Source organism: Barbus barbus (genome assembly GCF_936440315.1).
Source record: "Barbus barbus genome assembly, chromosome: 10".
NCBI lineage: Eukaryota > Metazoa > Chordata > Actinopteri > Cypriniformes > Cyprinidae > Barbus > Barbus barbus.
The window spans coordinates 22,414,792-22,428,672 of record NC_136738.1 but is presented as its reverse complement, the minus strand read 5'-3'; the positions used below and the strand labels follow the sequence as shown (position 1 = coordinate 22,428,672).

Sequence of the window (13,881 nt, the reverse complement as noted above, 5' to 3'; positions counted from 1 at the left end):
ATATATATATATTACAATAAATTTATACACTCATTTTATTAAAATTGTGTAATCAAATGTTCGTATATTTTTTAAATACCTATTTGTACAATAATGTTAAAATAGAAATATGTGCTCCTCCTGTTGGCACTCATTACGTAGCACGCAGATGGGAGCTTCGGTGCATTTACCCCAGTGCTCTTCTCATCTGTCATTCCCAATGATAGGAGGCGGGGGCGGGGCTCAGAATGCTTTGAACACAGATGCGGAGCGGCTCTTCTGCTCTGAGCGGAGCGCCAGTGAGACGAACAGCACCATGACTGCGAACGCATACGACGTGATTGTGATTGGCGGAGGCATCTCAGGTTAGTGTCATAGAAATAGCGCATAAAACTTCAGATAATCTCATTGCAATTAACGCACTGTTAAAGTAACTTTATATCACTGATGATTACAGGCTGATGGTAGTCATGCTGAGTTATGATCATCGTTATTGAGTAAAATGAGGCGCGCGACAGACCCGTGCTGAACGACTATTCCATTTCCTTAGAAGCTTAGACACCTTATAACAACACTGTACTATGGCTGCGTTTAAAAATGATAATGCATATTTACGTTTTAAATAGGACAGTGTTAGTTTGCCTGAAGGACAGGGTTAGTTCTGCAGACTTCAAGTGAATTTGTTCGCGGTGTCACCTGAGCTTGCTCTTCCACTTCCGTGACATGATTATTTCATATTCATAACGCCTGAGGCAGAGGCAGTTAAGCGGCACGCAACAGTGTAAGCTGGTAGTTATATATAACATCCCCATTAACTTTTTTTATACTCAACATTAAATTTTAGTTTAAAATAAACATATGTGTAAAAGAACAAATGTATATTTTTTGAAAGAACGAATATTTAATCATATACTGTTAGGCAAGCATCTAGTATACTCTGCATGTATAATAATTATATATATATATATATATATATATATATATATATATATATACATATATACATATTGTTTGTTTGTAATAGTTTTAGATGAATTATGTCAAACTAGATAACATTAGCTGCCCATTTTTCATTGTAAACTACCCATCCTTATTACACTTTCTCTGCAATACTTGATCCTGATTGGTCAGTCACTGCATTCATCAAATATTTCAGAATAATGACCAGCAATGTTGCATAACATATAATTTATCCTTTTGGTCTTGTTTTATGTCTGTAATCATTTAAAACTTTATATTTTAGCTCAAACAATATTTCATGTCCATTTATTTATTCGAAAAAGATCTATAGAAAATCTTGTTGGATGTAACATGTTCTCAAGACATGGGCACTTTACACCTAAAACTATATTTAAGGTTATCTTATGTGGAATGACATTGGAATGACATTTACTATTTTATAATCATTATACATACAGTTTTAATCACCTCATATTAAGATATTTCATAAAATATATTTTCTTTTAAAAATGTAGAGCAAGACCATTTAAAATGAACTAGAAAATGCCCAAATAATTTTAAAAAATTAAGAATGTGGTTAACCCAGAATATACTTTGTTTTAAAATATTTATATAAATGTTAATGTAAACTGACTTCTAAAAAGAACATTTCTTAAGCATGCATCAGCTCCACGCATATGCTGCAGTCCTTGCATGCACATATTTGCAATGCTCTGGTGCTCTTCATTGGCTTAATCCATACAAAATCAGTGTGAAACATTGCTTTGAAGAATGTGTATGCAACTCAGGGTTAAATAAGATGAAATCAGTGTAGTGTGAAAAGCCTAAACCTGTCAGACTCTATATCACAATAATCCCATTGAGAAAAGTAGTGTGCTTTGACCCTGGTGAAAAACCCACACTTACCTGGGAAGTTTATTTTACAGAGCTTGCAGAGAGATTTCTGAATATACTGCACTACAATATAATGCAGTATTGATTAGAAAATACTACATGCTAAGGATTCTGTTTCAGTCAGTCCTTGAATGTGACCTATTTTGTGTAGAGTAGAATAAAAGCGCAGCATAACGTCCTTACGGTTATGACCTGACAGGAAATTCAATTTACTTTGTCCAAACTGACTTGTTCCCACAGTGAATATGCATTATTACATACTGGCGTGACAATTTAAACCCAGCTCAGAGGGAGAGCACACTGGATGAAATATTGCTTGTGTAAGAACAGCTTTCTTGGAAACAGCACTGAGCAAAACAGCATCAAGATGTCCTACCAATAACCTGATGGAAACTTTATTTCTATGCATACAGACCGTATTGATGGTTTTGATTTGATATGATATGCAAGAAGACCACAAAATCAAGTCAGATGTTTTAGACTATACTGAAGCTCACAGTTTATTAACTCTTAATCTTAATAGGCTACTGAGTAATCAAACTCAGACTTTGTTTCAGAAAATAAAGGTGTGTGCTATGCACTGAACCAGTCATACAACTCTGCTTGAAAAAAGCTAATTAATGTAATCGTCACCATTATGTAACAAGGCCACACATGATGCACCATGGACCCAGTATCACCCAGTCCATTGCTGTAGAACATTTTCAGCATCATTTGAATCCCTGCCAAGTTTCTAGGAGTCAATGCTAACCAGACTGCACTTTTGAGTCTGTAAAACATTTGTCATTAATGCTTGTGCAATAATGCACGTCATTGGTAGTGTGAAGCTAGTTACACATTCACCCTCTGGTCAAAGGTGCCGTGCAACTTATGCAATGACATGCAAGTTGTTTCATGATCTGATTTGTGCAGTAATGCAATAAAATGTTGCAGTTTATGTAAATATGATCCAGGACTGTCTGCTTTTGACACATGGAGTATAGATAGAAAGAGACAAAAGATGTTTTTTCACAAATTGGCTGTCATCGTACACCCATTGAATATGCGGATGTTTTTCACCTGTTAGAAATTCTTCATATTCTAACCAAACCTCATAAAGTGGGTTTAAAAGAAATGCAACATTGCTTCGGGGACCTTTTCATAACGACCCAGCACTCCCTGCAAATCCAATTACTATTTGCAAAGCCACTGGAGGTGCTCAGAGAGACAGCATGTTGGCAGAGGTGGTAAACAAAACTGACAACTCATTTTTATGCTCCCTGGGATCCAAGAACACCCGACAGCAAATGTGTATTTGTGTCTGTTGTCAAGCGCCACAGGGGCTGTGCTTGACATAGAAGAGAGACAACTGAAGCCTTTCAGCTAAACAATGGAAATGACACCTTTACTCTTGTGACCTTATTGTTTCATGTCAATGACTGAATTAAATTGTCACGATTTACATTTTATTCCCATGTGTAAAGTCGAAGTGTGTCATTTCCTGCAGCTCAAACTGTAGAATGCAAGCAACTCCAAGGTCATGGGTTCTGTTTCCCAGGAAGTAATAAAATGAAGAACTTGAATACAATGTTTTAGTTGCTTTGGATAGAAGCGTTTGCTAAATACATAAATGTTAAACCATAATTTCTGCACCACTAGTCTTACCAAACAAAATTGGAAAATGAACAATACTTTCTGAATTATTAGTGGCTCTTTCCTGTGCAAACGTTGCTGTCATGATCCTAGGATGTTTTATATATTGTCAGCATGTTACCATGTGGTTTAGGATGTTCTGGTTGCAAGGGCAATGTTAGGTGGTTCCTTACTTGCCCAAAACAAAAGAGCCCAAGTCTGTATTGCAGTTGGTTTCTAAAGGAGAGTCTCAAACCATATATGTGATTTTATAGGATTTTTCTGCTCATTTTAAAGCAAAAATGAGCACACCTTTCTTCATTAAGTCAGGCAGTTTGAGGTATCATTAAGGTCCATAGCGCAAATTGCTTGGCAAATATTATTGTTTACATATAGGGGTTTGTTTAAATCTCTCCACTTCTGTCACTGGTCAGAAAAACAGATAGTCCAGCACTCAAACTCATGACATTGGGTGAACCAGTGCTGGACTGGTCTTTGATAGCACCACAGAACCACTCTGTTTACACCCATCAGAGAAATCAGCCTACAAATGGGGTAGGGTGTTTTGTGTGGGGTTCAGCTTGTATATCTGAACAAACCAAGTGATCTCAGAGCCCCCTAAAAGGACCCAAAAGAGAACCGTATTCAGACCACCTCCGGAGGTGCAATGATGTCCCGGTATGCTTTTTGTTTTGTTTTTTTGGTGTTTTAATATGTTTTTTGTATGGACCAACATAACACAGTATATTATTTACAGATGTAATTTTCATACGTGTCAGTCTCTTGTTACATTAAAAAAATATATAGATAAAAAATAAATAAATAAATGAACCGACTCTTAACTCTTATAATATAAAACAATTCTGTTGTCATTTATGTAATGTGAGGCTAGCTGTGCATTAAACAGTTTTAATGCAAGATGTGGAGGCAAAGAACCACCCGATGCGCAGAGGGGATCAGACACTTTAAATCAGACACATAGATAAAGTAGTGCGGTAAGATCATATTTATTAGAATGCATGAATTCTAGCGTTGCTTTGAATTAATTATCAAGAGAGAGATGTATGTTGTGTGTGTGAATTACCTGCATCTGTGCGTTTCTATTATTTTAAAAGCTGCAGGCAGCCCTGACAAGAAGTTTTTGTGCTCCTGGACGTTTCTGTGTGTGTGCAGTGCGATCTCTTTCGCTCACTCTGTGTGTGTGTGTGTGTGTGTGTGTGTGTGCGCGTGTGTGTATATGTCTGTGTGTTTGCATGCATCAATGAAAGTGGCGCATTAATATAGAATGATGATTAAACTGTCTTGGAACTACCTGTGCATTAAACAGTTTTGATGCACACCTGCCAGCCAATCAGAATCGAGTATTCAGATAGACCATGTTATAATATTATAGAAGTCTTTAGAAAAAAAATATGTGTATCTGTTTAATTTTAAATTTGACTGAAATACATTGTTAAAGCTCTGCAAAAGTCTTGACCGGTAACATGATCAGGGATTGCCAGCTTTTCCTCTCCCCATTCCATGTCCACTTCATCTTCTAAGTTTTCCTGACTCCAGTATTCCTCTGCGGCACAGAATGGGCTCTGAGTTCTTATTAAGTTGTGGTGTGAAAAAGAAAGGGTTTGAGGTGGTGTGAAAAAGAAAGGGTTTGAGGTGATCACTTCAGTGCTGAAGAGTACCAAAAAAAGAACCAGGTTCTCTTTTGAGTCCACTATATTGTGGAACACCAAAAGGATTGAGGTCACTTTCGGCAGGTTCCCTTTCTTTTAAAACAAACTATATGTGAAAATAACTCTTAATGATAGTTGAATGTGCATATCAAGTTAGGAAAGGGGAAAGTATTTTTACATAAAGTTTCTTTATGTCTCTTTGTGCTTACATATAGAAATAGCTGTCAGAAACAAAAGCATTAGGAAGTTGTTTTGCTCAGAACTCTAGTAGGTCTCAGCAGCAGCTCTCATGGGGTGTGCAAGTGGAGGGCAGGAATTCCACATCTAATTATGGAGGCTGTTGACGATGACGCTTCCTGGTGAGTGTCCTGCTCTTGCTAAAGGACTTTGGCATTCCTGTTTTGGAAGACAGCCAGGAAAGGCCGGAAACATGGAGGTTCACAGGCCTTTTCTGTGGAGTGTCAGAATGGGTCACTTTTACAATGTGGTTTTGTGCTTATTGACACATTATATACACCTCTTCATGTGTGTTTGTGTAATGGTGGCTTTGCAAAGTCATATACTACCATTCAAAAATGTAGGGTTAGTTTGTTTTTATTTGTTTATTTAGAAAGAAAAAAAGAAAGATTTTATTTAGCAAGGAAGCATTAAATTGATCAAAAGTGACAGTAAGGACATGATGTTACAAAAGTATCAAATCATTTTTTGGGAAATCTATTCATAATCAAAGAATATAAAAAAGTGTATCACGGTTTCCACAAAAAATATTAAGCAGCAAACTCAGTTACACATTCATAATATAAGAAATGTTTCAGGATATTATAACGAATTCTAAAGGATGATATCACAGTTGTCAATAACATTGCACAATATTATACAGTATTGTTATAATTTTTGAACAATATATACAGTTCTGAATGTATTTTTGATCAAATAAATGCAGCCTTTCTGAGCAGAAGAGACTTAAACTTAAACATTAAAACCTAACCAAACCCAAACCTTTGAATGGTAGTGTCCAAAATTAAACTTCAGTCAGACATTGCACAGAATAAGCTGTAAAATAAACCAGACTTTATGCTGCTGCAGTTCCATAAAGTTAATCTTTTCTCAACATTGTCGCCTCAGACACGGCCACATTGCAAGTGGTTGCAGTCATTCATGTTCCTGGAAACTGCCAGCTCTGTTAGACAAGACTTTTGGTTGTTTATCAGTTCAGAAAGGTGTCAACACCTCTTCAAAATGACAGAAACAATGTTTGTTTCAGTAATAAATACAGCTGTGGATCTCTGAAAATCAGTGTAAACAGACATTACAAACATTGATTTTTACAGCTCAGCACATTTTGATTAATTTGGAATCATTCTTTTATATCTCCAGTCACTCTCTTTATGATCCTTTTTTAAAACATAGTGATAAACCAAACATCTGAACTTGGAAAAACATGTCTACATAGTCCTAGAGAGCTAGGGAAATACTCAAATGCCTAAATGCCTTTTTTGCAGTGTCCTCTAAGCTTGTGTAAACAAATGTCATTGGCCTGGTTTTTTCCTCTCTGAGCCGTGCCTGACTCCAGCTTGACTGGCTTCGTTATGCAACTTAATATAATACTGCTCTGTTCCTCTCTTTTAGACAAACAACTGTCCTTAGGGTTGCCAGGAGAACATGCCATTTCACTGATCTCTCTGTAATTGCTTTTCAATAATGCATCTAAATGTCGATGTTGCAGCCTATTGTAGAAAGCGATTGCTTCTTGAACAGCATGACGCATCAGGAACTGTGCGTGCGTGCGTCACATACATGTTTTTTCAAGTGATTATTTGCCGCATTACATTTAAGAAAACCTCCTTTCCTTTGTGTTGGATTGACTTGGTGCATATTTAAACCATGTAAAGGAATTAAGCATGCTTTAATGTAGACAGAAAAATGCATTAAAGTTCTTGTTTGCTGTGCTTTCAGGTCATAGGCCCAAGCATGTTGCAGCTGCACGGCTGAGGTTAGAGAGCAAATTACTTTGTTATTATGTTATTATAAAAAAAACTAACCACAAATATTGCTTCTCTAGTTTATTTACCCCGATTTAAGGATACTTAGATATTGATACTGAACAACGATGTGACTATTTTATGTAGTGTATGATATCTTAAAGTATGGCAATGCACAAAATATTAGTACCATTGGTTTTTATTTTTAATGTATTTTTTTAATCCAATGTTAAAGTTAAAAGTTTAAAAACACTACTAATTTTAATAACATTTAAAACCATTCATTTTAGTTATAAAAAAATAGTACAGAGATTTGATACTGAACGTTGTTATTGGCATAACGTGAAAATAATGCCCAGTTTTTCGGTATTGATTTAAATTATTATATTGTATTATTATTATTATATTATATCTAATCAACAATACTCTCTCAAAGTTCTGGTTTCTTTTGTCTTGTGCGATTAAATGATAAATGAGCTGCTTGCTAAAGCTGATATTTTAATTGAGAAATTCCTTGAGGGATGAACCACAGACTTAAAGGTGGCCTGTGTCACCTCCAATCTATGGCTTATTGACTGTTAATGTGTCGTGATAATGTGATTGTGCAATTACCACTACTGCTGACAGACATAGCCTCTTAAACGTGATTCTTCTTGGTCTGTAATTGTAGGTTTTATCAGGGTCTGTAAGAGTGCAAACAAAGCTATTAGGTTTAGATGGTAGTATTAATATTAATGGCAAATTGAAATATGATAGAGTTCTAGACCTGACTTTTCAAAGTTGTAAACTAATCCTGGCCTATTTTGGAAAGACATGTTGACGCAGACCAAAGGTTTATGCAATAGTATAAAACAATATTACTGATTTGAGGTCAACTGTTACAATTCTCAGTATGACAATGCTGTTGCCAATGTCTTGAGAACAAAAATGTAAATAACATCAGTTTTTTTATATTACTTGTTTGCATTTACAACAATTGAATGCATGAATATATAAAATATGCATGAATAATTAGCTCAATATTTCAGCATGTATGCAAACGGTAGGCTTTACTTTATAATAACTACTTTTAATGCTCATTTTAATTAAATGTAGAAGGTTTGGTGGTCAGCTGCAGCATATAGTAATTGTATAACAAGAGAAAAGTGCATAACCCTGTTCTTACAGGACAAATTGATGCTGCATAAGATCCAGATCAGGCCTATAAGCTACTATGTTGTCTGATTTATCATCTTTACCTTTAGTTTGATGTCTTATTGAAAAGCCTAATCTTGTTATGCCATGTCAGTTAGAGCAAGAGTGCATAGCCGATTCTTGTTCCCAGTGAATACAGGGAGGTAATTGGTATAGAGTTACCTTTGCCAAGTGACTGCATCTTTATATGTACTGTTGCCACGGAAACCCCATCCACCCTCAGACTCTTGTTTCCCAGTAAATGGTCCCCTGAACCGGCACCAACAAAAGGAGTAAATCCTAAATATGTTGTTTTATCATGATCAGCTAGGTCTCTATAATATTGTACGTGATCAGAGGAAGTTTTCAGACCAAAGCACAACACAGTTGCATGTTATTCCTTACCTCCTCAATTATAGTACAATAATAAATCACTGCTTGTGAAATATAATCATTAGAATAGATATATTTCTACTACCTGAGCTTATTATTACTAGCAAAATTCCCCAGATTCACAGAAGATCCTGTATTTTTAAATGTAGTTTTTTAATTTTATTTGTTTTTATTCATGTATAAATTCCACTCTTATTTTAGGTTCATGCTGCTTGACATGTTGTTTAGTTCAGATGCAACAACTTAAGATGAAGAAATAGAGTGGATGTAGAATGAGAAATTAATTGGGTGGAAAAGCAAAGAAAAGAAGGAAACAAAGACCTTGAAAGAATGTAACTTTCTTTCCCAGTAAGAGACAAGCTCTTTGATCTCCCAGAATTCTCTTCAATTAAAGCTTGACCTTTTCCTCAGTGATTTGACATTCCAGTTGGGGTCATATCTTCTCCATATGTGTGGTGAATGATAATCTTTTGCATGCAACTCAAGTCTTTATCATTTAAAGGTATCTATTTTAAAGATCATTATTTGTGTAACAGAATATGTCGACATGGCTTAATGTTCAAAAAATACTGTACATTTTCAATTTCAAAATACTTTACAATTTCAAATACTGTACATTATTATATTTCCTCTATGCCCCACCTCTCTCAAATGCATCGTTTTCTACAAAGTCCTTCCTTCTGAAAGGCACAGTCTGCTCTGATTGGCCAACTGACCCAGTGCATTATGATTGGCCGAACACCACACGCACGCGTCAGAAATGTAACCCCCCTTACCATAATCGCGAGCTTCAGCTTTCAAAGTAAATTTAAAGACTGTTAATAATGTCCTAAGTTTTACCATCAGTTCAAGCCCGAGAGGGGAACAGAGTCGCGTGACAGACAGGCAGTGATGATGCTCGTATGTATTTGCAGTACACAAGCTGTGATTAAGACAGCTGACTCCACTGTAATGTGACCCCCCCCCCCCCCTCTCTCTCTTTCTCACACACACACTAAGTGCATCTACTTTCGGAAGGCCAAATAAAGTGCTTTTGCTTTCTCCTAGAAGCACACAGCGTCTCCCTGACATGGCTGCATCAACACTACTGCGGACTGGTTACTGAAACCACATCTTCTTTCCTCGCGTGAACATTTAGACGTGGGGGCGTGTTTGAAAGAGCTGTTTTAGGGGGCCGTGGCAGAGTCTTAACTGATAAAGAATATATCTTTGCTTTTGAGACTTTAGTCTTTGCAACTTTAGGATCTTATCTATGCACAATCAGCTTGTAACACTCCAAAGAGAAAGAAAAACTTGAAATCGCATCATATAACCCCTTTAAACTGATTTAGTTTTGCCAAATAGACATGTCCTATAGATCAGTGAGGTATATCATAATTCAGGCTTTATTTAGAGCCACTTCCTGTAAAATAGTAGCTAGCTATGCATTTTGGATTGATTTTTTTTTTACTATCATTTGGTCTGAGGTTTTGATTAGTCCTTGGCTTATTTTACAAACCTACCAGGGACTGTATTTCTGAGCCTGGGTGTTTAGGTAGCGATTCATGGCTTGATCTTTTAAGCTTATTTGGATGGCAGAATTTAACCAGATTGACTGCTTAAACTTAATTGTCAGCTAATTTGTAAACTACGGCTTTAAAGGTGACCCATTATGCCCCTTTTTACACTATGTGAAATAAGTCTCAGGTGTCCCCAGAATGTGTCTGTAAAGTTTCAGCTCAAAATACCCCTCAGATCATTTATTATATCATTTTTAAAATGCCTATTTTGAGTGGAAGCAGAAACAGCATCTGCATGTATCTTTAAATACAAATGAGCAGCTGCTCCCCACCCCCTTTTCCAGAATAGGGCTGTCTTTACAGCTCATACCCCCGATAATCTGCTAAAAACATGTTTGGTTTTTATTATCATGTCTATCACGCTGACATCATGCATTTTAAACCATATTAGTTTATAAACATCTGATATACAGTTTTCTAAATGCATACATTCGAAGCATGCGCGTGAAAGTAACAAAGAACTAAGTTCTTTTTCATGTCTAATTGCACTTAAACTGCCAAATACACACAAGATAATGTTAAAAACGCACGAGTTACAAAAACAGTCGGTTATGTCTGTGAAGGCAAACAGCTGGGAAAGAAATTATATTAGATCTGTGTGACAACAGCGTAATATACAGTAAATAAATCAATAAATCCACTCCTCTCTTGTCTCCTCTGAGGTTGGGACTCTAAATAGCATTCAGTGCTCGTCTGTGCAGCCAAAGTCTGAACAGTTAGCATGCTTTGCTTGAACTTTCCCCATGGTGTTAGAACCGGTACACTGTTGTCGTTTGCGAAAACACAATGGCTGTGGGTGGAAACATACTTATTAAGGGGCGGTAATATTATAATAAGATCCACTTTCTACATCATGGTGGAAGTGAAATCTGAGCGGCTCATTTTTCACAAGCTTGTAGAGAAAGGCTTACCAAAAATAATTACTGGGTTGCTCTTTTTCCCGTTTTCTGGGTGGGTGGGTGCACTGGGGACTTTAAACATGGAAAAAGTCAGATTTTCTTGATATGTCACCTTTAATATCTCTACAGTATCTTTGACCAAAATTAGTCTTTTTGTTTGAATGAGCATGAGTAACTGCAACTTTGATACTTCTGAAAGGATAATTTATCCAAAAACTATAATTTTGCCATTATTTACTCACCTTTTTATGTCTTTGTCAGCACTTATCTTGCATCATACTTGTTTGTCATTTCCTGAAATACAAAGGGATGGTGTTTGTAAAGACTATAGAACAATTATTTGTGTTATTTAAAAGGTTTGCAGTGTGTTTGATTTGATTAAAGTTAAAGTTGCAAGAAATCAGCAGATCTTTTTTTCCGTATTATGACCTACATCCAAGTGAAAAAAATAAGAAAAGGTAGGCATGAAGCAGACTAAATGATCGGAGAACTCTGTCATTTCACTTGAAATTCGAGATAATATTTAAATGAAAAATGATGAGGTAAATTTTTAATGAATGTTATGTATGGATGAGTTGTTCACATTTAAATATATAAGGTGAATTTATTTCATACTGTTTTTAAAGATCTTTTCACGCAACAGTGAAGGCTGAAAACAGAGCATGAAGTTTAAGACTACTAGAATTGCAAAATACTTGAATCAATATATAAACTGGCAGGATGTTCAACTAAGAGACGCAGTTGAATGACTGATGCACAGATGTGGGCCCCTACAGAGAGAGAAAACATGAATGTAACCGAATGCATGTGTACTTAGACCAACAATCAAAATATTTTGCAGTCTGAACACAAGAGCGTGACCTGTGTGAACGGCCCCAAGTCTATAATTGTGATCTTATAAAAGTCAAGCACGAATCTTTCTTAAGCTTGACCACACTTTGAGATGTTTACTGTGCTTTTACGGTTACTGTCGCCAGTGTTTATTGTAAACATGTTTTTAGCAAACTGTGAGCTTCATTTTTGTATTCAGTTCCATATGCGTTTGTGTGTGTTTACTTGGCAGTGGTAGAGTTCAGTCAGTGTGGTCCATTCAGGGCTGCACTTGAGTGACAAAGACCACAGCTACTATTATGTTTCTGCCAACTTCAAGTTTTTTTCTTCCTTTCCTGACCATTTAATGTCTCAGAAAGAAGAAAATATATACTTCTGAGCCAGCCAAACATGCAAGACCAAACTTTCTCTCATGAGAGCTTTTATGTTAAAGGAATATTTTCAGTTCAGCCACGCAGTGACAAATGGAAATAAACACAACATATTGATCATATCATATAGGTATCATATAGACACCTCTCAAATGTGTGTGTTAGTGAAAATGACTTTGTTTGCACTGTCTCTAACATGGTAACACCAGATTGGCTGGTAATTTCATGTGTGAAATATGAGGTTGTTGAATTGGTTCTTGGAATATTTCTATTCTCCATCTCTTTGGGGTGAGACTTGAATACCTCCTACTCATGCCACCTGGTTAAATAATCAGGTTTCACTGCAGTGTATACGACAGTGAGCTCATTTATTGTTCTCGGCCTTGTTCAGACAGGCATAAATTTTTATTTTTTATTGCCTGAGAACCACAAACACATTCAATTCCAATGTTTACAAATGTGACCCAAAGTACATTCTTAGGAACGCGTCTCTGTCTGAATGGTGGAAATTCATTTTTTTCCCATATTTTGGATATTAATGTTACATCATCATATCATCTGACCAAATATAGTCCAAATATGCATTTTGCACAACTTTTCCTCATGCGGTGAGTGTTTTTAAACACTATATGCATGAAGGTGTAAAATGTTGTGGTGAAATGGTGAAATGCCATGATGGACATGACCAAACCAAATGGCCAGGTTTCATCTTCTTTTTCCACACTAACAGCCACTCTCAGTTGGTGTATGTGTCTCTTGTCATTGTGCTGACGCATTTCTATAGTAACTGATGTATATGTAATATTGGCTATGCTGTCTGAACAAACAGATCAGATTTCATCACTTACTAAATGGACAGTCAGTCCTAAATATTGGATTTGAAAACCAAATTGCCTTTGTGCATAGTGTGAACAAAGACTTAGAGATTTATATTGGATTTCTTTCTAGCTCTTTGGCTCAGCCAAAACATCATTTAGTAAAACAATCATTTCAAACCTGTCAGATATCAGACTTCACAGCTGTGGCCAGGGTTTGCAAGCCTCTGTTTCTTTTGAATCTGTGCTGTTGCTGAGAGCATGAAGTGTCTGTGTGATGTAGGTCACTGTCGGCCACAGAACCCAAATGATGGAGAGCATTTTAGATGTTTGGTACGGTGCCTGGGAGGGGTCATCTTCGGTTCACTTAGTTCGACATCCATTTCTCGTGGCCACGACTTCTTATGTTGAGGGAACAGCATATTTTTCTCGTGGCCACGAGTTTAATGCATAAACAAACCTACGTGACCATAGCAACCCAGTATTATCAGAGATGGATAAAACATTTTTCTTAACATTAAAGTTTTCATTAAATGTTTGTATATTATTATTATTATTATTAGGTTATATTAAATTGTTAGAGCTATATTTATTTCATAAATAATATTTTATTATTTCCTCTTTCAATTCGTGTATCGCTTTACCTAATTAACGTTCTGTATAATTATGCTTTTTGCTACCATATATTTAGCAAATACTGCAAACGCCTGACAATTATGCCAATACTTTATGATTGTAGGCTAT

The 13,881-nt window shown here is 36.2% G+C and overlaps 1 protein-coding gene across 1 annotated transcript in view; it reads left to right on the top strand.

Annotated features, from left to right (window-relative positions):
- Positions 1-243: 243 nt before the first annotated feature.
- LOC306876450 (amine oxidase [flavin-containing]) overlaps positions 244-13,881 on the top strand; it is a 35,082-nt gene continuing 21,444 nt past the window's right edge. The window contains exon 1 of the mRNA XM_079427619.1: positions 244-344. Coding sequence (XP_079283745.1) covers positions 296-344 — 49 coding nt within the window. The 5' untranslated portion in view covers positions 244-295. The remainder of the gene's footprint in view (positions 345-13,881) is intronic.